The sequence below is a fragment of the Pseudophryne corroboree genome, chromosome 1 (genome assembly GCF_028390025.1).
Source record: "Pseudophryne corroboree isolate aPseCor3 chromosome 1, aPseCor3.hap2, whole genome shotgun sequence".
Taxonomy (NCBI): Eukaryota; Metazoa; Chordata; class Amphibia; order Anura; family Myobatrachidae; genus Pseudophryne; species Pseudophryne corroboree.
This window is the reverse complement of record NC_086444.1, coordinates 307,630,622-307,654,410: the sequence shown is the minus strand read 5'-3', so window position 1 is coordinate 307,654,410 and position 23,789 is coordinate 307,630,622. Positions and strand designations below refer to the sequence as shown.

Genomic DNA, 23,789 nt, shown 5'->3' with positions numbered 1-23,789 from the left:
GGGGGCGCACGTGTGTGTGCCCGGGCCCGTGGGGGGGCGCATGTGTGCGTGCCCGGCCCCGTGGGGGGGGGGCATGAGTGTGTGCCCGGCCCTATGGGGGGGGGGGGGGCATGAGTGTGTGTGCCCGGCCCCGTGGGGGGGCATGTGTGTGTGCCTGGCCCCGTGGGGGGGGCATGTGTGTGTGCCTGGCCCCGTATGGGGAAGGGGGACGCATGTGTGTGTGTCCAGCCCCGTATGGGGGGGGGGCGCATGTGTGTGTGTCCGGCCCCGTGGGGGGGCGCATGAGTGTGTGTCTCTGGCCCCGTGGGGGGGCGCATGAGTGTGTGCCCGGCCCCGTATGGGGGGGGCGCATGTGTGTGTGCCCGGCCCCGTGGGGGATGGGGGGCATGTGTGTGCCCGGCCCCGTGGGGGGGGGGAGGCGCATGTGTGTGTGCCCGGCCCCGTGGGGGAGGGAAGGCGCATGTGTGTGTGCCCGGCCCCGTGGGGGGGAAGGCGCATGTGTGTGTGCCCGGCCCCGTGGGGGGGAAGGCGCATGTGTGTGTGCCCGGCCCCGTGGGGGGGGGCATGTGTGTGTGCCCGGCCCCGTGGGGGGGGGCATGTGTGTGTGCCCGGCCCCGTGGGGGGGGCATGTGTGTGTGCCCGGCCCCGTGGGGGGGAAGGCGCATGTGTGTGTGCCCAGCCCCGTGGGGGGGGCATGTGTGTGTGCCCGGCCCCGTGGGGGGGGGGCATGTGTGTGTGCCCGGCCCCGTGGGGGGGGGGGGCATGTGTGTGTGCCCGGCCCCGTGGGGGGGGGGGGGGCATGTGTGTGTGCCCGGCCCCGTGGGGGGGGGCATGTGTGTGTGCCCGGCCCCGTGGGGGGGGGCATGTGTGTGTGCCCGGCCCCGTGGGGGGGGGGGGGCGCATTTGTGTGTGCCCGGCCCCGTGGGGGCGCATGTGTGCGTGCCCGGCCCCGTGGGGGGGGGGGGGGCATGTTTGTGTGCCCGGCCCTGTGGGGGGGCGCATGTGTGTGTGCCCGGTCCCGTGGGGGGGGGGGGGAGCGCGCATGAGTGTGTGTCCGGCCCCGTGGGGGGGCATGTGTGTGTGCCCGGCCCCGTATGGGGCGCATGTGTGTGTGCACGGCCCCGTGGGGGGGGGGCGCATGAGTGTGTGTGGGGGGGCATGTGTGTGTGCCCGGCCCCGTATGGGGGGGGTGGGGGGCGCATGTGTGTGTGCTCGGCCCCGTGGGGGGGGGATGGCATGTGTGTGCCCGGCCCCGTGGGGGGGGCATGTGTGTGCCCGGCCCCGTGGGGGGGGAAGGCGCATGTGTGTGTGCCCGGCCCCGTGGGGGGGGAAGGCGCATGTGTGTGTGCCCGGCCCCGTGGGGGGGGGAAGGCGCATGTGTGTGCCCGGCCCCGTGGGGGATGGGGGGGCATGTGTGTGTGCCCGGCCCCGTGGGGGGGCATGTGTGTGTGCCCGGCCCCGTGGGGGGGGGGGCATGTGTGTGTGCCCGGCCCCGTGGGGGGGGGGGGGGGGGCATGTGTGTGTGCCCGGCCCCGTGGGGGGGGGGGGGGGGCATGTGTGTGTGCCCGGCCCCGTGGGGGGGGGCATGTGTGTGTGCCCGGCCCCGTGGGGGGGGGGGCATGTGTGTGTGCCCGGCCCCGTGGGGGGGGGGGGGGGGGCATGTGTGTGTGCCCGGCCCCGTGGGGGGGGGGGGGGCATGTGAGAGTGTCCGGCCCCGTGGGGGGGGCCATGTGTGAGTGCCCGGCCCTGTGGGGGGGGGGGGGGGCATGTCTGTGTGCCCGGCCCCGTGACGGGGGGGCGGGCTTGTGTGTGTGTGCCGTGGGGGGGGGGGGGGCGCATGTGTGTGTGCCCCGGCCCTGTGGGGGGGAATTGGTGTGTGCCCGTACCCGTGGGGGGGCATGTGTGTGTGCCCGGCCCCATGGGGGGCGCAGTGTGTGTGTGCCCGGCCCCATGGGGGGGCGCATGTGTGTGTGCCCGGCCCCGTGGGGGGGGGGGGAGGCGCATGTGTGTGTGCCCGGCCCCGTGGGGGGGGAGGCGCACGTGTGTGTGCCCGGCCCATGGGGGATGGGGGGGCATGGTGTGTGTGCCCGGCCCCGTGGGGGGCATGTGTGTGTGCCCGGCCCCGTGGGGGGGGCATGGTGTGTGCCCGGCCCCGTGGGGGGCATGTGTGTGTGCCCCGGCTCCGTGGGGGGGGGGGTATGTGTGTGCCCGGCCCCGTGGGGGGGGGGGGCGGCATGTGTGTGTACCCGGCCCCGTGGGGGGGGGGGGGCATGTGTGTGTGTGCCCGGCCCCGTGGGGGGGGGGGCATGTGTGTGTGCCCGGCCCCGTGGGGGGGGCATGTGTGAGTGTCCGGCCCCGTGGGGGGGGCCATGTGTGAGTGGTCCGGCCCCGTGGGGGGGGGCCATGTGTGTGTGCACGGCCCCGTGGGGGGGCATGTGTGTGCCCAGCCCCGTGGGGGGGGCATGTGTGTGTGCCCGGCCCCGTGGGGGGGCGTGTGTGTGCCCGGCCCCGTGGGGGGGCGTGTGTGTGCCCGGCCCCGTGGGGGGGGGGGGCGCATGTGTGTGTGCCCGGCCCTGTGGGGGGGAATGTGTGTGTGCCCGTACCCTTGGGGGGCATGTGTGTGTGCCCGGCGCCCATGGGGGGGGGGGCGCATGTGGTGGTGTGCCCGGCCCCATGGGGGGCGCATGTGTGCCGGCCCCGTGGGGGGGGGGGGGAGGCGCATGTGTGTGTGCCCGGCCCCCGTGGGGGGGGGAGACGCACGTGTGTGTGCCCGGCCCCATGGGGGGGGGGGGGCAATGTGTGTGTGCCCGGCTCCGTGGGGGGGGGGGGGTATGTGTGTGCCCGGCCCCGTGGGGGGGGGGCATGTGTGTGTGCCCGGCCCCGTGGGGGATGGGGGGGCATGTGTTGTGTGTGCCCGGCCCCGTGGGGGGGGGGGGGCATGGTGTGTGTGGTGCCCGGGCCCCCGTGGGGGGGGGGGGGGCATGTGTGAGTGTCCGGCCCCGTGGGGGGGGCCATGTGTGAGTGGTCCGGCCCCGTGGGGGGGGCCATGTGTGTGTGCACGGCCCCGTGGGGGGGCATGTGTGTGCCCAGCCCCGTGGGGGGGCATGTGTGTGTGCCCGGCCCCGTGGGGGGGCATGTGTGTGTGACCCGGCCCCGTGGGGGGGGGGGGCGTGTGTGTGTGCCCGGCCCCGTGGGGGGTATGTGTGTGTGCCCGGCCCCGTGGGGGGGGGGGGGCATGTTGTGTGTGCCCGGCCCCGTGGGGGGGGGGGGCATGTGTGTGTGGCCCCGGCCCCGTGGGGGGGGGGGGCATGTGTGTGTGTGTGCCCGGCCCCGTGGGGGGGGGGGGGCATGTGTGTGTGCCCGGCCCCGTGGGGGGGGGCATGTGTGAGTGTCCGGCCCCGTGGGGGGGGCCATGTGTGAGTGTCCGGCCCCGTGGGGGGGGCCATGTGTGTGTGCACGGCCCCGTGGGGGGGCATGTGTGTGCCCAGCCCCGTGGGGGGGGCATGTGTGTGTGCCCGGTCCGTGGGGGGACGTGTGTGTGCCCGGCCCCGTGGAGGGCGCATGTGTGTGTGCCCGGCCCTGTGGGGGGGGGGGGCGCCGTGGGGGGGCATGTGTGTGTGCCCGGACCCGTGGGGGGGGCATGTGGTGCGTTGCCCGGCCCCATGGGAAGGGCGCATGTGTGTGTGCCCGGCCCAGTGGGGGGGCGCATGTGTGTGTGCCCGGACCCGTGGGTGGGGGCATGTGTGTGTGCCCGGCCCTGTGGGGGGGGGGGGGTGCACGAGTGTGTGCCTGGCCCCCGTGGGGGGGCATGTGTGTGTGTGCCCGGCCCCGTATGAGGGGGGGGGCGCATGTGTGTGTGCCCGGCCCCGTATGGGAAGGGGGGGGGCATGTGTGTGTGCCCGGGCCCCGTATGTGGGGGGGGGGCATGTGTGTGTGTGCCCGGCCCCATGGGGGGGGCATGTGTGTGCCCCGGCACCGTGGGGGGGCGCATGGGTGTGTGCCCGGACCCATGGGGGGGCATGTGTGTGTGCCCGCCCCAGTGGGGGGGCGCATGTGTGTGTGCCCGGCCCCGTGGGGGGGGGGGGGGGGGGGCGCATGTAGTGTGTGCCCGGCCCGTGGGGTGGCGCATGTGTGTGTGCCCGGCCCCCGTGGGGGGGGCCATGTGTGTGTGCCCGGCCCCGTGGGGGGGTTTGCATGTGTGTGTGCCCGGGCCCCGTGGGGGGGGGGCGCATGTGTGTGTGCACGGCCCCGTGGTGGGGGGGCATGTGTGTGTGCCGGCCCCGTGGGGGGGCATGTGTGTGTGCCCGGCCCTGTGTGGGGGGGGGGGGGGCGCACGAGGTGTGTGCCCGGCCCCGTGGGGCGCATGTGTGTGTGCCCGGCCCCGTATGAGGGGGGGGGCGCATGTGTGTGTGCCCGGCCCCGTGGGGGGGCATGTGTGGTGTGCCCGGCCCCGTATGGGGAAGGGGGGGGGGGGCGCATGTGTGTGCGCCCGGCCCCGTATGGGGGGGGGGCAATGTGTGTGTGCCCGGCCCCATGGGGGGGGGCATGTGTGTGCCCGGGCCCCGTGGGGGGGCGCATGGGGTGTGTGCCCGGCCCCGTGGGGGAGGGCGTGTGTGTGCCCGGGCCCCGTGGGGGCGCATGTGTGTGTGCCCGGCCCCGTGGGGGGGAAGGCGCATGTGTGTGTGCCCGGCCCCGGGGGGGCGCATGTGTGAGTGCCCCGGCCCCGTGGGGGGAAGGGGGCATGTGCGAGTGCCCCGGCCCCGTGGGGGGAAGGGGCATGTGCGATGTGCCCGGCCCCGTGACGGGGGAGGGCATGTGTGTGTGCCCGGCCCCCGTGGGGGAGGGCATGTGTGTGTGCCCGGCCCCGTGGGGGGGCATGTGTGTGTGCCCGGCCCGTGGGGGGGAAGGCGCATGGTGTGTGTGCCCGGCCCCGGGGGGGGGGCGCAATGTGGTGAGCGCCCGGCCCCGTGGGAGGGGGGGGGGGGCATGTGCGAGTGCCCGCCCCGTGACGGGGGGAGGGCATGTGTGTGTGCCCGGCCCTGTGGGGGGAGGGGGGGGGGAGGAATGTGTGTACCCCGGCACTGGGGGGGGGGGGGGGTCATGTGTACCCGGCACTGTGTGGGGGGGGGGGGGGGGGGGGGCATGTGCATCTGGCACTGTGGGGGGGCATGTGCATCTGGCACTGGGGGGCATATATTTATCTGGCACTGTGGAGGCACCCATTTCTTGGTGTTTTATATGTATGTGGCACTGTACTGGGGCATTATATGTACGTGGCACTGTACAACATGACTAAAAACAGGGTTATGACAAGGTCATACTCCTACAAACGTCGTACCGAAAGGTGTGTGCGCACAAAATTTGGTGTGGCTTTGGTGACAACTGGGCCATGGCCCTCATTCCGAGTTGTTCGCTCGCAAGGCGAATGTAGCAGAGTTACACACGCTAAGCCGCCGCCTACTGGGAGTGAATCTTAGCTTCTTAAATTGCGACCGACGTACGCGCAATATTGCGATTACAAACGAGTTAGCAGTTTCTGAGTAGCTTCAGACTTACTCTGCCTGTGCGATCAGTTTCAGTGCTTTTCGTTCCTGGCTGACGTCATAAACACACCCAGCGTTCGCCCAGGCACTCCCACCGTTTCTCCGGCCACTCCTGCGTTTTTTCCGGAAACGGTAGCGTTTCCAGCCACACGCCCCTAAAACGCCGTGCATCCGCCCAGTAACACCCATTTCCTGTCAATCACAATGCGAACGTCGGAGCGATGAAAATGCCCGTGAGTAAACTTACTTTCATCATAGTAAAGTTACTTGGCGCAGTCGCAGTGCGAACATTGCGCATGCGCACTAAGAGAATTCTCACTGCGATGCGATGAAAATCTCCGAGCGAACAACTCGGAATGAGGCCCCATGCCCCCATTTTTGCACTGTGCATGATAGTGGCTCTTGCCTCCAGATCTTTTCCACATCTTTTCTGGCTCTTTGCCTCTGACTGGTTTGGCCACCCCTGATGTAGTAGGCTCATATTAAAATAAGGTTATGACACAAACATTTTAAACCCACAGAACCCTACTAATGCTTTACATGAATAGTCATAAAATATTTCAGTTTTGAAAAATTTCCAAAAATCCTCTCCCATCAATAAAAGTATTAAAACATGGTGCATGTATGGCGAGAAAGAGGAATATACATAGTTTATGAAAATGAGTCTAGTCTTCACTTAAATGGGGTTGAATCAGCTTTTCTCATTCACTAATATAGAGGTTACTACCATCTGAAGCATTATTCAAAGGTAATGAACAAATTCCCATTTCCATTACTGTAAATGAGATTTCTAAGCATACAGTAATTATTTGCAGACTTAAAGCAGGTACTGACTGCACTCTATTAACCCCCAACTATATGTCACCTTTTACAACAAGCTAAAATGATTGTGTGCAGTGACATCTCTGGAGCACTGTGTGCACTACTGGCTCCAGGAACTGTACATATTTGATACAGGAACTCTTATATTAAGTCTCATTATATGAACTACTTCACAAAACAAGATGGCACTTAGAAACAGAAAATAAAACTATTTAATTGCCGTATTGCACCAGATAACAAAAGGATCACCTGGAGAATTTCTTTCTTGTAGAAGTCTAGCACCTTTTGCTTGAGCCCGGTGTTGCAGACAGACTGGAGGCACACCAGTCTTAAGATCTTTATCAGGGGATCTTTTTTTGCAATGCAATCCTCTATGTATAGATTCACCTGTAGCAAGAAAACAGCAGCAAGTCTGTGAAAACAACAGACATAGCACAATGTGTGCACTCACGAAAAAGTCTGAGCAAGAGAGATAAATGACCTTATTTCCCCTTCTCCTCTGTGGTTACTCACAGACAACTGCTATCCATATATCCACCGTCTCCAGATAGTTGTAGCATTGTATGGTCTTCATAAACCAGAAAATCGGCAAGTCGACGAGTCGCTCACAACTGTGATAGTGGTTGGATTGGGCATGGTATATTATTGGAGTGCAATGCCAGATTAAGGTCCACATGGGCCTGGAGCTGAAATTTAGGAAGGGCCTATTGTGTGCCTCGGCAGGAGGTGTGACAAGCGCTGTGGTGGTGTGATTAGTGACGTAGGGGTGTGACCAGTGTGGTGTGGGTGTAGTCTAAATAGGGGGTGTGGCCTGTGCCATGGGTGCGGCTGTCTCAGTGACTGCCCCCACATTTGTGTCAGTGACACCCCCACATTTGTCTGATACTAAGTGACCCCCCTTCGCACATTCCCCTGCCTCTCAGTGACCCCCCCCCCCCCCAAACATTCCCTTCTGTCTCTCAGTGAACTCCCCAAACATTCTCCTCCGTCTCTCAGTGACCTCCATACACACACCCTCACATTCCCCTCTGTCTCTCAGTGACCACCTCACACACACACACACTCACATTCCCATCTGTTTCTCAGTGACAACCCTCCCATGCACACACACATTCCCCTCTCGTCTGCAACATTGATACATAGGTCTTCACCAGTGAAAACATGTTTGCTGCTGAGCACTCTCCTGGCCCAGGTACATCTCAGGCATCCACAGATTACAAATGGTGGGCTGCCAAACTGGCTGGGAGCAGAAGAGAGGGTGGTTACCAGGCCACATCTAAGTTGGAAGATAAGCTCTGGCCCGTCCGCACAAAGCTCAAGTGCAGTGCCAGCCCAACTATAGGAGCCAACGGTAGCCCCCCTTTCTATCCAGGCCATGTAATCCTGCCCTGCAGTTCCTACCACCCCTGATGGCAACCCTGGACACGAACACCCCTTACTGACAGATACAAGGTACTGACACAGACATCACTTACCTATTCAGACATCTCTAATGGACACAGATGGCTCTTATGGACTCAGACACCTCATATTGACAGACCCACTTGCTGACACAAACACAGGCCCGCCATCAGGGGGGTGCTGCGGGCACAGTAGTCCCAGCCTGGCCTCTCTAACACAGAGGAGAGGGCCCGGGCCGCTCATGCTGCCGTCCACCCGCCGCTCTGCTCCGCCCTCTTTTCGTGCCCGAGATCTGACTGTCACAGGAGGGGGTGAGGACGCTGCAAGCATCAATTGTAGGCGTCCCTCCCAAAATGGCCGCCGCCTAATAGGAGACAGTTATTACAGATACTAGAGGAGGCTCCTCTAGTATCTTTAATAACTGTCTCCTCTGAGGGGGCAGCCACTTTGGGAAGAACGTTTTGAATTGAAGCTTGCAGCATCCTCTCCCCCCTCCTGTGACAGTGTCAGAACTCGGGCATGAAAAGGGGGCAGAGCTGCAAGGGACCTGGCTGCTACCAAAGGGAGAGTAAGTAAGAGAGAGAAAGTGTGTGTGTGTGTGTGTGTGTGTGTGTGTGTGTGTGTGTGTGTGTGTGTGTGTGTGTGTGTGTGTGTGTGTGTGTGTGTGTGTGTGTATAGTCATTGGCCCTCATTCAGAGTTGTTCGCTCGCAAGCTGCTTTTAGCAGCATTGCATACGCTAAGCCGCCGCCTACTGGGAGTGAATCTTAGCTTAGCAGAATTGCGAACGAAAGATTCGCAATATTGCGAAAAGATTTATCTGTGCAGTTTCTGAGTAGCTCGAGACTTACTCTTCCAGTGCGATCAGTTCAGTGCTTGTCGTTCCTGGTTTGACGTCACAAACACACCCAGCGTTCGCTCAGACACTCCCCCGTTTCTTCAGCCACTCCCGCGTTTTTTCCAGAAACGGCAGCGTTTTTTCACACACTCCCAGAAAACGTCCAGTTTCCGCCCAGAAACACCCACTTCCTGTCAATCACACTCCGATCACCAGAACGAAGAAAAAAACCTCGTAATGCCGTGAGTAAAATACCAAACTTTTTAGCAAATTTACTTGGCGCAGTCGCAGTGCGAACATTGCGCATGCGCAATTAGCGGAAAATCGCTGCGATGCGAAGAAAATTACCGAGCGAACAACTCGGAATGAGGGCCATTATGTGTAAGCGGCACTACTACTGGAGGCATGTATAAGTGGCATCTCTACAGGGGGCAGTTTGTGTGTAAGCGGCACCGCTATTGGGGGTATTATGTGTATAAGCATCAACGCTACTGGGGGCATTAATATGAAGCAAGGAGGGCATTAACATAGAGCTGCTACATATGTGCACAGGATTTATTTTTTTATATTTTAAATATTTTTTATATATCTATATATCTATAGATTGTAGGTAGGGCTAGATTAAGCTCCATGGGGGCCCCTACCAATAAAATTGTCAACATGATATGCCGACAATGTTATTAAAAAGGTATAACGTGGAAATACTCCAAGGACCACACTGTACAGCTCCCAATGCACATTAAGCCATACACAAACCGCAGTTCACATATGCCACAGTGCCACCCTTCCGCCCACTGGTGATGTAGCTATGTGTGGGGGCCTCTAAGCGACATCCCCTGCCGCCCTGTTAATCCGGCACTGATCGGAGGATACACTATAGTCCAGGAGAAAATGCTTTTCCTTGTCACATGAAATGAAGAGTTCTCCGGTTAAAGGGCAGAGCATTGTCCCTGGGAATAATGTTACCCACGGGAGCCATTTGCAGCTTCAGAGCACTGCATTTTTTTTGAAGGAACGATATAGCTGTTACAGCGCAGATGTGTAATAATAATTTTATTTATATATCACTTTACTCCCGCAGGACTCAACGTCGCTTTATACATTAAAAACATGGTGCACTGTACATAGGCATTAGAATTACAGCAAGTTTACCTGATTTACTACAACATCTGCTCTCTGGGAAGTGACAAAGTAAATGGCAATAGTATGTGCAGCTCATCTACACCTGCTGGAAAGCACATGTAAACTGGAGGAGCAACACTGTAGTCACAACTCTATACACTAATAAAAACGGTTGCTAGCCAAACAGGTAAATAGGGGGAAGGGACAATTTTTCATTTACAGCACAAATAAATCCTAACCTTTTGGTGTAGTAATTTTTATCCTATGGAAACAAAAGGATAGAACTGTATGGCCCAATAACTGAATCCTGTTCACTATTTACAATAGGGTTATTATGTAATATGGCCGACGTGTATGCCAAGTTTGACATTCACAGACATATGACATTTATCTTAGGCAGTTGAGGGCTGTTCCAATTCTAAAATAGGCCGAAGTAATAGGTTTAGCCGGACACAATAACAATTGCTAATTATTACAGCTTGTTTTCCCGAGAAAGCAAAAAATAAGATTTTAAACCTACCGGTAAATCTTTTTCTCCTAGTCCATAGAGGATGCTGGGGACTCCGTAAGGACCATGGGGTATAGACGGGCTCCGCAGGAGATATGGGCACCTAAAAGAACTTTCTAGTATGGTGTGCACTGGCTCCTCCCTCTATGCCCCTCCTCCAGACCTCAGTTAGAGAACTGTTCCCAGAGGAGATGGACAACACGAGGAAAGGATTTTGTTAATCTAAGGGCAAGATTCATACCAGCCCACACCAATCATACCATATAACCTGGAATACACATAACCAGTTAACAGTATGAACAAACAACAGTACCAGTCCAAGACCGAGTCTAACTGTAACATAACCCTTATGTAAGCAATAACTATATACAAGCCTTGCAGATTTTCCGCACTGGGACGGGCGCCCAGCATCCTCTACGGACTAGGAGAAAAAGATGTACCGGTAGGTTTAAAATCTTATTTTCTCCTGTCCTAGAGGATGCTGGGGACTCCGTAAGGACAATGGGGTTTATACCAAAGCTCCCAATCGGGCGGGAGAGTGCGGATGACTCTGCAGCACCGACTGAGCAAATGCTAGGTCCTCATCAGCCAGGGTATCAAACTTGTAGAATTTAGCAAAAGTGTTTGACCCCGACCAAGTTGCTGCTCGGCAAAGCTGTAATGCCGAGACGCCCCGGGCAGCCGCCCAAGAAGAGCGCACCTTCCTAGTGGAATGGGCCTTTACTGAATGCGGTAACGGCAATCCAGCCGTAACATAAGCCTGCTGAATCGTATTACAGATCCAGCGAGCAATAGTCTGCTTCGAAGCAGGCGCGCCAATCTTGTTGGCAGCATACAGGACAAAATGCATGTTTTCCTAATTCTAGCCGTCCTGGCTACATACATTTTTTAAGGCCCTGACTACATCCAGGGACATGGAATCCTCCAAGTCACTCGTAGCCACAGGCACCACAATAGGTTGGTTCATATGAAATGAAGACACCACCTTGGGTAAAAATTGAGGACGAGTCCTCAATTCCGCTCTATCTACGTGAAAAATCAAGTAAGGGCTCTTGTAAGACAAGGCCGCCAATTCTGACACATGCCTCGCAGATGCCAAGGCTAACAACATGACCACCTTCCAGGTGAGAAATTTCAACTCCACCATTTTAAGGGGTTCAAACCAGTGTGATTTAAGGAACTGCAACACCACGTTCAGGTCCTATGGTGCCACAAAAGGAGGCTGGATGTGTAGTACTCCTTTTACAAACGTCTGGACTTCTGGGAGAGAAGCCAATTCCTTCTGAAAGAATATGGACAAGGCCGAAATCTGTACTTTAACAGAGCCTAACTTTAAGCCCATATCCCCTCCTGTCTGTAGGAAGTGGAGAAAACGACCCAGATGGAAATCTTCCGTAGGAGCATTCTTGGTTTCACACCAAGAGACATATTTCTGCCAGATACGGTGATAATGTTTTACCGTCACCTCCTTCCTAGCCTTTATTAGAGTAGGTATGACCTCCTCCGGAATACCCTTCTCCGCTAGGATCCGGCGTTCAACCACCATGCCGTCAAACGTAACCGCGGTAAGTCTTGGAACATGCAGGGCTCCTGCTGTAACAGGTCTTCCCTTAGAGGAAGAGGCCAGGGATCTTCCGTGAGCATCTCCTGAAGATCTGAGTACCAGGCCCTTCGAGGCCAGTCTGGAACAATGAGTATTGTTTGTACTCTTTTTCGATTTATGATCCTCAACACTTTTGCGATGAGAGGAAGAGGAGGAAACACGTAGACAGACTGGAATACCCATGGTGTTACCAGAGCGTCTACTGCTATTGCCTGAGGGTCCCGGGACCTGGCACAATACCTCCGAAGCTTCTTGTTGAGGCGTGACGCAATCATGTCTATTTGAGGAAATCCCCAGAGATCCGCAAAGACTTCTTGATGAAGTCCCCACTCTCCTGGATGGAGATCGTGTCTGCTGAGGAAGTCTGCTTCCCAGTTGTCCACTCCCGGAATGAAGACAGCTGACAGAGCGCTTACGTGATTTTCCGCCCAGTGAAGAATCCTGGTGGCTTCCGCCATCGCGACTCTGCTTCTTCTCCCGCCTTGGCGGTTCACATGAGCTACTGCTGTGACATTGTCTGATTGAATCAGAACCGGTAGGTTGCAAAGAAGAATCTCCACCTGTCGAAGGCCGTTGTATATGGCCCTTAGCTCCAACACGTTGATGTGTAGACAGGACTCCTGGTCTGACCATAGTCCCTGAAAATGTCTTGCTTGGGTGACTGCTACCCATCCTCGGAGGCTCGCGTCCGTGGTTACCAGGATCCAGTCCTGAATGCCGAACCTGCGACCCTCTAGATGGTGAGCACTTTGCAGCCACCATAGAAGAGACACCCTGGCCCTGGGGGACAGTGTTATTTTTTTTAATGTAATTGTAGATGGGACCCGGACCATTTGTCCAGAAGATCCCATTGAAACGTCCTTGCATGGAACCTGCCGAAGGGAATGGCCTCGTAAATTGCCACCATTTTCCCCAGAACCCGAGTGCATTGATGAGCTGACACTCTTTTCGGCTTCAGTAGTTCTCGGACCATGTTCTGGAGGTCCTGGACTTTTTCCAACGGGAGGAAAACTTTTTGTTCCGTGTCCAGTATCATGCCAAGGAAGGCTAGACGAGTTGTCGGGGGATGCGGTCAACATCCCGCTGGACGGGATCCCGGCGGTCGAAATACCGACGCCGGAATCCCGACCGCCACAATCCCAACCGCCACAATCCCGACATATTCTCCCTCCGTGGGTGTCCACGACACCCATAGAGGGAGAATAGAATAGTGTGCCGAGCGTAGACGAGGCACCATGCCCGCAGTGTGGCGAGCGAAGCGTGCCCGCAAGGGGCTGCATTCCGCTCGCCACCCCTGTCGGGATTGTGTGGTCGGGATTCCGGCGTCGGTATTTCGTCCAGCGGGATTACGTACTGATCCCGTTGTCGGAACCAAACTGTGACTTTGGTAGATTGAGAATCCACCCATGTTGCTGAAGCACTCTCTGAGAGAGTGCCACGTTCTCCAGTAATTGCGCTCTTGATCTCGCTTTTATCAGGAGATCGTCCAAGTACGGGATAATTGTGACTCCTCGCTTGTGCAGGATCACCATCATTTCCGCCATTATCTTGGTGAAAATCCTCGGGGCCGTGGACAGCCCAAACGGTAACGTCTGAAACTGGTAATGACAATCCTGTACCGCGAATCTCAGGTACTGCAGATGAGAGGGATATATGGGGACATGAAGGTAAGCATCCTTTATGTCCAGTGACACCATAAAATCCCCCCCTTCCAGGCAGGCTATCACCGCTCGGAGCGATTCCATCTTGAATTTGAATCTTTTCAGGTACAGGTTCAGGGATTTTAGGTTTAAAATGGGCCTGACCGAACCATCCGGCTTCGGGACCACAAATAGGGTTGAATAATACCCTTTTCCCTGTTGGCTCAGGGGAACCCTGATAATCACTCGCTGTTGACACAGCGTTTGAATTGCAGCTAGCACTACTTCCCGCTCTGGAGTAGAAGCTGGTAAGGCCGACTTGAAAAATCGGCGTGGGGGCACCTCTTTGAATTCCAGCTTGTAGCCCTGGGAGACTATTTCTATCACCCAAGGGTCCACGTCTGACTGAACCCAGACTTGGCTGAATAGTCGAAGGCGTGCCCCCACCTGAGCGGACTCCCGCAGGGGAGCCCCAGTGTCATGCTGTAGACTTAGCAGAAGCCGGGGAGGACTTCTGCTCTTGGGAACCAGCCTCAGCAGGTGTCCTCTTGCCTCTACCGTTACCTCTGGCGAGGAAAGAGGAGCCCCGACCTCTTCTGGATCTACGCGACCGAAAGGACTGCATCTGATATTGTGGGGGTTTCTTTTGCTGTTGGGGAACAAAAGGTAAAAAGGTCAACTTACCCGCGGTAGCTGTAGAGATCATGTCCGCGAGGCCGTCCCCACACAATACATCACCTTTGTAATGTAAAACCTCCATATGCCTTTTTGAGTCTGCATCCCCCGTCCATTGGCGGATCCACAAGGCTCTTCTTGCCGAAATAACCATAGCATTGGCTCTTGAACCCAGTAAACCAATGTCTCTTTGAGCGTCCCTCATATATAAGACTGCGTCCTTAATATGAGCTAATGTTAACAAAATTGTATCCCTATCTAGGGTATCAAGGTCAGCTGACAGTGTATCTGTCCAAGCTGCTACTGCACTACATACCCATGCCGACGCAATTGCCGGTCTAAGCAAAGTACCAGTATGAGTGTAGATAGACTTTAGTGTAGTCTCTTGCCTGCGGTCCGCAGGATCCTTGAGGGCCGCTGTGTCAGGGGACGGTAGCGCCACCTTCTTGGAAAGGCGTGTTAAGGCTTTATCCACTGTGGGAGAGGATTCCCAACGTACCCTGTCCTGTGTAGGGAAAGGGTACACCATAAGAACCCTTTTGGGAATCTGCAGTTTCTTATCTGGAGTTTCCCAAGCTTTTTCACATAACTCATTAATTTCATGGGAAGGAGGAAAGTTTATAACCTGTTTCTTTCCCTTAAACATGTGTATCCTCGTGTCGGGCACCGAGGGCTCATCAGTGATATGTAACACATCTTTTATTGCAATAATCATGCACTGAATACTTTTTGTCACCCTGGGGTGCAACCTTGCTTCATCATAGTCGACACTGGAATCAGAGTCCGTGTCGGTATCTGTGTCCCTTATTTGTGAGACGGGACGTTCCCGAGACCCCGACGGGTCCTGTGAGTCGGCACAATCTGTAGATTGAGTACCTGCCGACGCTCTGGACTCTGCTTTGTCCAGTCTTTCATGCAGTGAAGCTACACTAGCATTTAACATATGCCACATATTCATCCAATCCTGAGTCGGCACCGCCGACTGAGACACACCACTCATCTGTTCCACCTCCTCTTTGGATAAGCCTTCCGTTTCAGACATGCCGACACCCCACACACACACTGGGATATAACTATAAGGGGACAATTCCCCAAAGAAGGCCTTTTGGAGAGACAGAGAGAGAATGCCAGCACACACCAGCGCCAACTGACCCAGGGAAAAAAACCCAGATAGCGCTTTTACATATAAATGTTACAGAATTCCCCACTCACTGCGCTTTAAATATGTGGCCCCCTCTCTTATTTTCAGCCCTCTGATGCTCAGCAGGGGAGAGTCCGGGGAGCCAGCGTTCTCTGCAGCCTCTGTGGAGAAAATGGCGCTGGTTAGTGTTGAGGGATCAAGCTCCGCCCCCTCGCGCAGCGGGCTTCGGTCCCGCTCAAAATTTTGAAAAAAATGGTGGGGATTCATAGTTTACTGCCCCGCAGCCTAACTACATGCTTCTTGCCTAAAAACGAGGTTTATTGCTGCCCAGGGCGCCGGCGCCCCCCCGCACCCTGCACCCATCAGTGCCATGTGTGTGTGTAAATGTGGGAGCAATGGCGCGCAGCTACCTGCTGCGTGCTTACCTCATGAAGATCTGAAGTCTTCTGCCGCCTGACGTCTTCTTATGATCTGTCATACTCACCCGGCTTCTTTTTTCTGGCATCTGTGAGGAAGATGGCGGCGCGGCTCCGGGACGAACCCCAGGGTGAGACCTGTGTTCCGACTCCCTCTGGAGCTAATGGTGTCCAGTAGCCTAAGAAGCAGAGCCCCTAACTCTTAAGAAGTGGGACTGCTTCTCTCCCCTCAGTCCCACGATGCAGGGAGTCTGTTGCCAGCAAAGCTCCCTGAAAATAAAAAACCGAACAAAATTCTTTTTACAGAAAACTCAGGAGAGCTCCTGTAATGCACCCTATCTCCTCTGGGCACAAGATCTAACTGAGGTCTGGAGGAGGGGCATAGAGGGAGGAGCCAGTGCACACCATACTAGAAAGTTCTTTTAGGTGCCCATATCTCCTGCGGAGCCCGTCTATACCCCATGGTCCTTACGGAGTCCCCAGCATCCACTAGGACGTAAGAGAAAAATTATTAACTAGAGAGCGCTTACACTTTCACACACTGCACTGAATTACCTCCACTAGCTTGAATATACAGTATGGTGTAGATATACAAGTGCAGTGTGGCTAGGGGTGAGCAGTGCACACTGACATCAGATCACACTGCACAGCTGAAACAACGCCATCTGTAGAAAGCAATAACAGCCAAATGACAAATGCCTGCACCTTGAAAGGACGTATGAACGTGAACAAAATGTGAGAATAATTTCAAATTGGTGATCTCATTTTAAATAAATATCATAATACACATGAAAAAAATTCTAACACAGGAAAATATAAAATGGTAAATGTGTAAAACGTAATTACATACAATAGTTCAGTTTGTGGATTGAAAGCTGCCCTGATCATCTCTGATAGTGGGTGCTACAGTGTAGCTCATCCACTCCAACTCATAGCAAGTTGTGTCAGCACAAGACCATACCATCTTCTAAAAGAACATTGGTGCACTGACATCATGTGAGGTGAATCCTGCAGTGTTGCACTACTAATATTTTCTTCCTAGCAGATTAAATCCTAAAGCACATGGGATATACAAATAAGGGACATATTACTACTTGGCATTTAAAATGCACACACACTGGATGACCCGGCTGCACAGCTCAAGAGATGAGCAACAGGCCCATCATTCCATCTGACTGAACATGTGGGTGACCAAGATCAAGGTGATCAGCTCGAGTCAGATCACTTACGGATTTACTGATGTCGCTATTGTGCTCAGATATCCACTTACACAGACTGATAGTGCACATCTTCTGACCACATATTCCACTATGCCAGATAAAGTTCTATTCTGTAGTATAATTATCTGGAATTTTGGCAACACACACACAGATCAATATGGGGCCAAAGAGCCAGTACTGGCTGTTCTATCACATTTTGTGGAGCCCGTATCGAGGTCTCAGGGAAATGTATATAGAATTTTTTGACTCTGAAATTTGGAGTACTATGCCTAAGAGACCCTAAGAACAGGTACGCATTGGCACTTGTAATCCAATGATACTGTAGGTCAAACGGGAAGCAGTTAAAATACCGCCAATCGGGCTCCCAGCGGTCACAATACCAACGCCTGAAATGTTGCCGCCGGAATACCAGCGACACAGACTATTCTCCCTCTGTGGGTGTATATGTAACCTGTGGCAAGCCCGCAGCATGGCGAACACAGCGAGCCCACAAGGGGCTTTCTAGCGCTCGCCCCACTGCCAGCATTGTGGCGGACAAGATCCACCAGAATGCCGCCAGATGATTTATGTAGCACATAACATGCCATAAGTGGCATGGTAACACTGTAAACATTGAGTTTGTGAAACTTTACATATTTAGATTAAAATAAAAAGCTAGTCAGTAACCACGTGCATTTTATACCAGTATATAGCAGGCAGAAGAAAAACATCTGACTACTGCAAGGCGGAGGGCCCCCTGGATCCACCACTATTGCTAACATTTCGCTCTTCAATAAGCTGTGCAGCAGTGCAATGCAGTGACTGGAGTGGACAGTTATAGTGTCATCACTGGATACCACTGAACAGCTCCAGTTGACAATTCTCTGATTTTTAGAGCCTTCTGGATAACATGTTTCAGTAGAATAGCTCCCATTCCTGTTATACAATTATATATTGTATGAAGAAGCACTAACCTTATCAGTGTCAAACCCTGACATAAATTCTTGCTCCACTGTTAACTTGGCAAAAAAATCGTCTGAAGCTGAAAAGATACACATAATTAGCATACAGTAAGTGTACACCTGGGCAACATGTAACAGCAGTACAGTGATACAGATGTTAGAACAGGCATTCCCAACCTTGGTCCTCAATGCACAATAACAGGCCAGGTTTTAGTGATATCCATGTTTAAGCACAGGTTACTTAATCAGTACCTCCTTTATTTTGATTTAAACATGTGTGCTGAATCCTGGATTTCGTCAAAGCCTGCACTGTTAAGCTAGGTACACACTGTACAAGTATCTGTCCAATCTGGCTGGTTGGAATGAAAATCTGGTAATGCATTAGAGTAAGTGACAATCGATCATTTGCTCCCTCCAAAACACTAGAATATTAACAAATATGGTTGTACAGATAAATTGGTACAATCAAACGGATTTTTACAACTTTGTCTGAATTACCGTTTTTCTCCATTTTCCATTGTGCGGGAGTAAATGGTTGATTACCATATTTTCATTCCAACCAGCCACATCGGATAGATAATTGAACAGTGTGTACCTAGCTTTAGTCTTCAGGACAGAGGTTGGGAGTGCCTGAGTTGGAGGGACGGAATAACTAAAAACAGTCACCTGCAGGACCTTACTTCAACAGGCTGCCTCTACATAGACGACAATAAGCTCAGGAGAGAACACCGTGCCCTCCACCTCTAGGATTATGTAGTTAGAAACAAGGTTCTCATCTTGCTTCAAGGGAAGAACGGCCCAGAGTGTAAAGCTGGGAACACACTGGAGCGATGGGGATACGTTCAGACATCGGAACGAATGCCCATCAATCCAGATTGCCCGTACTCAATGCAGCTATGTTAATGAAGGTCGAAACAATCATATTCAGTGCTTCATTAGCATAAACAAGGAAGCTAATGATAAATCGCTAGGTTTGATGTGTAGCGGGAGAGTGATGTAAGCTACATGCCGTTCCAAAACGGCATCGCTCCAGTGTGTACTCAGCTTAAGAAACACTCCATTACAATGTGCTGAACTCTTAATTTCACAACTGGATATGCTCATGTCATGTCAATGTAATCATTATGCTAGTTTATCTCCCCCACCCGTGCAAGAAGATGCCCCAATGTTTCAGTAGTCTAGAAGCATGGTATAAAGACTATAAGCTGTTCAACAAGAATAGCACGATTTATGATCTTTAATAGAATGAGACACACACTTATTGGAAAAGCTGCATCTTACTTGTTATCTCCTTAATAAGTTCAGCAATGGATGTATGATTCGCTAAAGATGCTCGTTCTGCTTGCATATGAGGCAGCTGTGAGACAAACTGTTTGATCTCCCCCACTGTCTTTGCACTGTGTCTCCCCTTCAAAGGAAAAAAAAAATAGATACAGACAAACAATTTAATGTAGATAATCAGTGGTTAACATAAAAAGTGTTGCTAAAAAACAAAGCAAAACCCAAAACAACAAACACAAGTAGTGTACTGTTGGTCTTCCCCTGCTATTGGGACTTCTCGCAAATCTATTCTACATCGGACACAGGGGGTCATTCAGAGTTGATCGCCCGCTAGCTATTTTTTGCAGCGCTGCGATCAGATAGTCGCCGCCTATGGGGGGGGGGGGGAGTGTATTTTCGCTTTGCAAGTGTGAGAACGCTTGTGCAGCTGAGCAGTACAAAAAAAGTTTTGTGCAGTTTCTGAGTAGGTCTGAACTTACTCAGCCGCTGCGATCACTTTACCCTGTCCGGTCCTGGAGCCGACGTCAGACACCCGCCCTGCAAACGCTTGGACACACTTGCGTTTTTCCAAGCACTCCCTGAAAACAGTCAGTTGAGACCCATGAATGCCTCCTTCCTGTCAATCTTCTTGCGATCGGCTATGCGAACGGATTCTTCATTAAATCCATTGCCCAGCACTGATCCGATTTGTAACCGTACGATGCGCTTGCGCATTGCGGTGCATACGCATGTGCAGTTTTGCTGAGTTTTGACCTGATTGCACCGCTGCAAAAAAATAGCTAGAGTGCGATCAGGTCGGAATGACCTCCACAGTTGTCTAGATGTAAGGGCAATAGTAATCTGCAGAGTTCTCTGTAGCTATGTAAAAGTCGCGCCAGTAAGCCTAGGGAGATCCCAGCTATCTGCTATCCAACACAGGGAGAGAAAAATGTCCTATGCTGAACAATGGCTTAACTAACAAAAAATGGATTAACTAAACGAAGAAAACAAAAAAAACAAAAAAAAAACACCACAACAAAAATTTGAGAATATAAATAAATAGAACAGCTAAAATATAAGTTGTGCAACTTCAGAGATTGCAAAATCAATACATTCTACATAGCTGGCAATGAGACGCATAATGCTCATTATGACGTGTCGGGCAAGCCGTGACAAGAGGGTGATAATGATGCACAGCTGTTAATTTGTTTTATTTTAACAGGAAACTCACTCTCATTATCACCAATTACAGATATGCATTTTGTTCAATACCAAAAAAGCCTCACTATATCTGGTCCAAAATAGCAAGAAATGGCATTAACCTCAGTCAGAATAGTTGCAACTCTATTAACCTTGTGTTACTCAGTCCATGAATGTTTAACCTGTCCTAATTAAGGGGAGTCATTCAGATCTGATCGCTGCTGTACATTTTCCCACAGCGGACGATCAGGTACTAACTGCGCATGCACCGCAATGCGCACGCGCGTCGGACAACCACAAAGGGCATCACCGCTCAGCGACGGGATGTTGCGAAAAATCCGCTTGCAGCGCCGTTTACAAGGTGATTGACAGGAAGAGGCTGTTTGCATGCGTGCCCAAGTGTTTTCAGGGAGGGTGTGTGACATCAGCTCCGGCCCCGATCAGCCTCTTCTCATCGCACTTTAGGAGTAAGTTCTGGGCTGCACACAGTGGATTTTCGCAGCTCAGCTACACATGCGACCGCACACTTGCATGGCGAATTTACACTCCCCCTGGAGGCGGAGACTATCTGAATGCAGGACAGCAAAGTTAACAGTCCAGCGTTCAGATCTGAATCACCCCCAAAGTCCCTAACCAAAACAAACATAATATACAGTTATAAGCAAGAGTGTATAGTCACATGACAACTTTTCATTTTGAGATTCAGTGAAACAACTACAGATATACATAACATTTCTGCACAAGATAAGGGTTACTGAAGATCTGGAGTGGTGGGCCTGAATACAACAATGATCTGCATGGAAGAGTAATACAAGATAACATTTTAAATCTCAACATCTAAAGTATACAAAACACATAAATAAAAAATATATATATATTTGACATTCTGGTCACAACCAAAAGCAGGTGATGCATTTGTAGAATATAACCACTTTCACGCAGGAGGCGGTAGCATTGGAGAGGTTTTAAATGGTATCTCCTAGATTTCTTTGAATCACTGCATTGCTTACTGGGAGATGATTTTGCTTGTGGGGTGCTAGATCTGGGAGAAAGTATCCTGGAAGGTACTGTGGGAAGGAGATTTGAAGATCACCTAGCCCATACCTTGGGTAGCCAGGAGGAAGACATGGGTGATCCCTTCTGGCAGTATGTGGGCAGATGGGATAAAATACACACAGTGCTGTCATGTAGTACAATGCTGCTAGTAAGAACACAGTCCAGGCTTATTAATGAGAATTACCTTAGTCAAATTGTCTGTGTTAAACTCTATGCAGAGGGCTGAAATGCCCAATGAAAAGTGTGGATATTGTGTATAACTGTTACCAACAGCGGTCTTTCTAAAAAGATCCTGCTCTATTCCTGTGCCATATAGACAGGAGTTAATACTCTCATCCATCCCACAGCTGTGTGCTGGACCCAGAATCCTGTGGCTCTGCCCACTTCTCAGCAGTCCTGATCTGAAATAAGCCGTCAGGAGGACCCAGCCACAGTACAGCAAAGAAGTGCCGCTGCACTTACACCACACCCTGTAGAAAGCAGGTGCCTGCGAACGGAACCTAGTAGCAGTAGAAACTATTCTCTCACAACTATGGGCATCACAGTGGTGTTCAGCTATTACAATCAGCGAGTGGCTCCAGTAGAAGTGATCAGTAATGACAGGTTACAGATGGTCACACATTGCATACCTCACCTATCAAACCAAAACTGCATTTTGTGAAAGATACAAAAGCTATTAAGCTTTAAAAGGAACTCAGGTAAAAATGTATTAACTGCGGCACAAAAATAAGGAAACATTTATCAACAATGAAAAGACAAGAATTTTATATATCTGGCGCTGATTAAATATTTGTTTAAACAGAGTACCTGCAGCTCACAATTAAGGGAGTTACTAGTCTCCCTTAAATTTGCCAAGAAGAAAAAAAAACAAAAAAATAAACCTGAAAGCGCTGGTATTCAGTAAAAAAATAAAAAGAATAATTCTATTTTTATATGTAAAAGATTTTTCTCTCTCCAATATGTATATAAATATAGTTCTCTCGATATACCAATAGGAACCAACCATAGGGGCTAAAAAGAGGATTTTGGTACTTACCGATAAATCCATTTCTCTGAATCCTCTAGGGGACACTGGAGCTCTCTTTAGACAGTAGGGGTGTGAAGCTTGCAACCGGAGGTGTGGCACAATCTAAAACTAGTATTGTCTGCACAGCCGGCTCCTCCTTTGACTGAGAGAATAGGACATGATACTATAGCAAATGGCGAGGAACCGAACCGTACAACATATCAAACAGCATCCAAGAAACTTCTTTAACTGAAAAACTAACACTGTTTGCATGAACTGTTTGAACAAGAACCAGAAACACAGCAGGCCGACAGCACCGAGGCGGGCGTCCAGTGTCCCCTAGAGGATTCAGAGAAATGGATTTATCGGTAAGTACCAAAATCCTCTTTTCTCTTTCATCCACTAGGGGACACTGGAGCTCTCTTTAGACAGTAGGGGACGTCCCAAAGTTAACTCCCAGGGAGGGAGTGCTGTCGGAGGCCTGCAAAACAAAACGTCCAAACTTAGAATCTTCGGACGCAAAGGTATCAAACTTATAAAATTTTGCGCACGTGTGGGCTGAGGACCACGTCGCCGCTCTGCAAAGTTGAGTAGTGGAAGCACCTCTGGCAGCCGCCCATGAGGCACCCACTGACCAGGTGGTATGAGCACCCGTCTGAACCGGAACCTGTTTTCCACAGGAAATATAAGCTTGCCGAATGGCAAGTCTGATCCATCGAGACAGAGACTGCTTAGAAGCCGGCCAACCCTTCCTTGGCCCATCATAAAGAACAAATAAATGGTCCGACTTCCTGAAGGACGATGTAACTTGTACGTACACCCGTAAAGCTCGGACAACATCCAACGCCACATCCCCATCTTTGGCACCCCGGAAAGATGGGACCACAATCGGTTGGTTTACATGAAAACTGGAAACAACCTTTGGAAGAAAGTCTGCTCTTGTACGGAGTTCCGCCCTATCCTCATGAAATATGAAAAAGGGGCTCTTACACGATAAGGCTCCCAACTCAGAAACCCGCCTAGCCGAAGCCAAAGCTAGCAATAACGTTACCTTCCAGGAGAGATATTTCAGGTCTATTCTCGCTAACGGCTCAAAGAGTGGCGATCTCAAAAAGTCCAGTACCAAATTTAAATCCCATGGCGCAGTGGGAGGACGAAAAGGGGGCTGTATCCTCAGAACCCCCTGTAAAAATGTTTGAACCTCGGGCAAGGATGCCAACTACCAAATTCGTCGAATTCCACCCCCGTTCCCGACACCAATCCTTGTATTTCTTCCAAATTCTGTAATAATGCATGGCTGTGACCGGCTTCCTAGTGGCAATCATCTTAGGAATGGCCATTCTTGGTATCCCTCTGTTCCTTAAGATCCGGGTTTCAATAGCCACGCCGTTAAACGCAG

The 23,789-nt window shown here is 52.9% G+C and overlaps 1 protein-coding gene across 2 annotated transcripts in view; it reads right to left on the bottom strand.

Moving 5' to 3' along the window:
* The window catches only part of VPS33A (VPS33A core subunit of CORVET and HOPS complexes), a 117,761-nt gene that overhangs the window by 17,189 nt on the left and 76,783 nt on the right, over positions 1-23,789 (bottom strand). For both annotated transcript variants that reach the window (XM_063964463.1, XM_063964464.1), the window contains exons 8-10: positions 19,150-19,276; positions 17,881-17,948; positions 6,615-6,752 (exon numbers count right to left, since the gene is read on the bottom strand). In XM_063964463.1, coding sequence (XP_063820533.1) covers positions 6,615-6,752; positions 17,881-17,948; positions 19,150-19,276 — 333 coding nt within the window. The remainder of the gene's footprint in view (positions 1-6,614; positions 6,753-17,880; positions 17,949-19,149; positions 19,277-23,789) is intronic.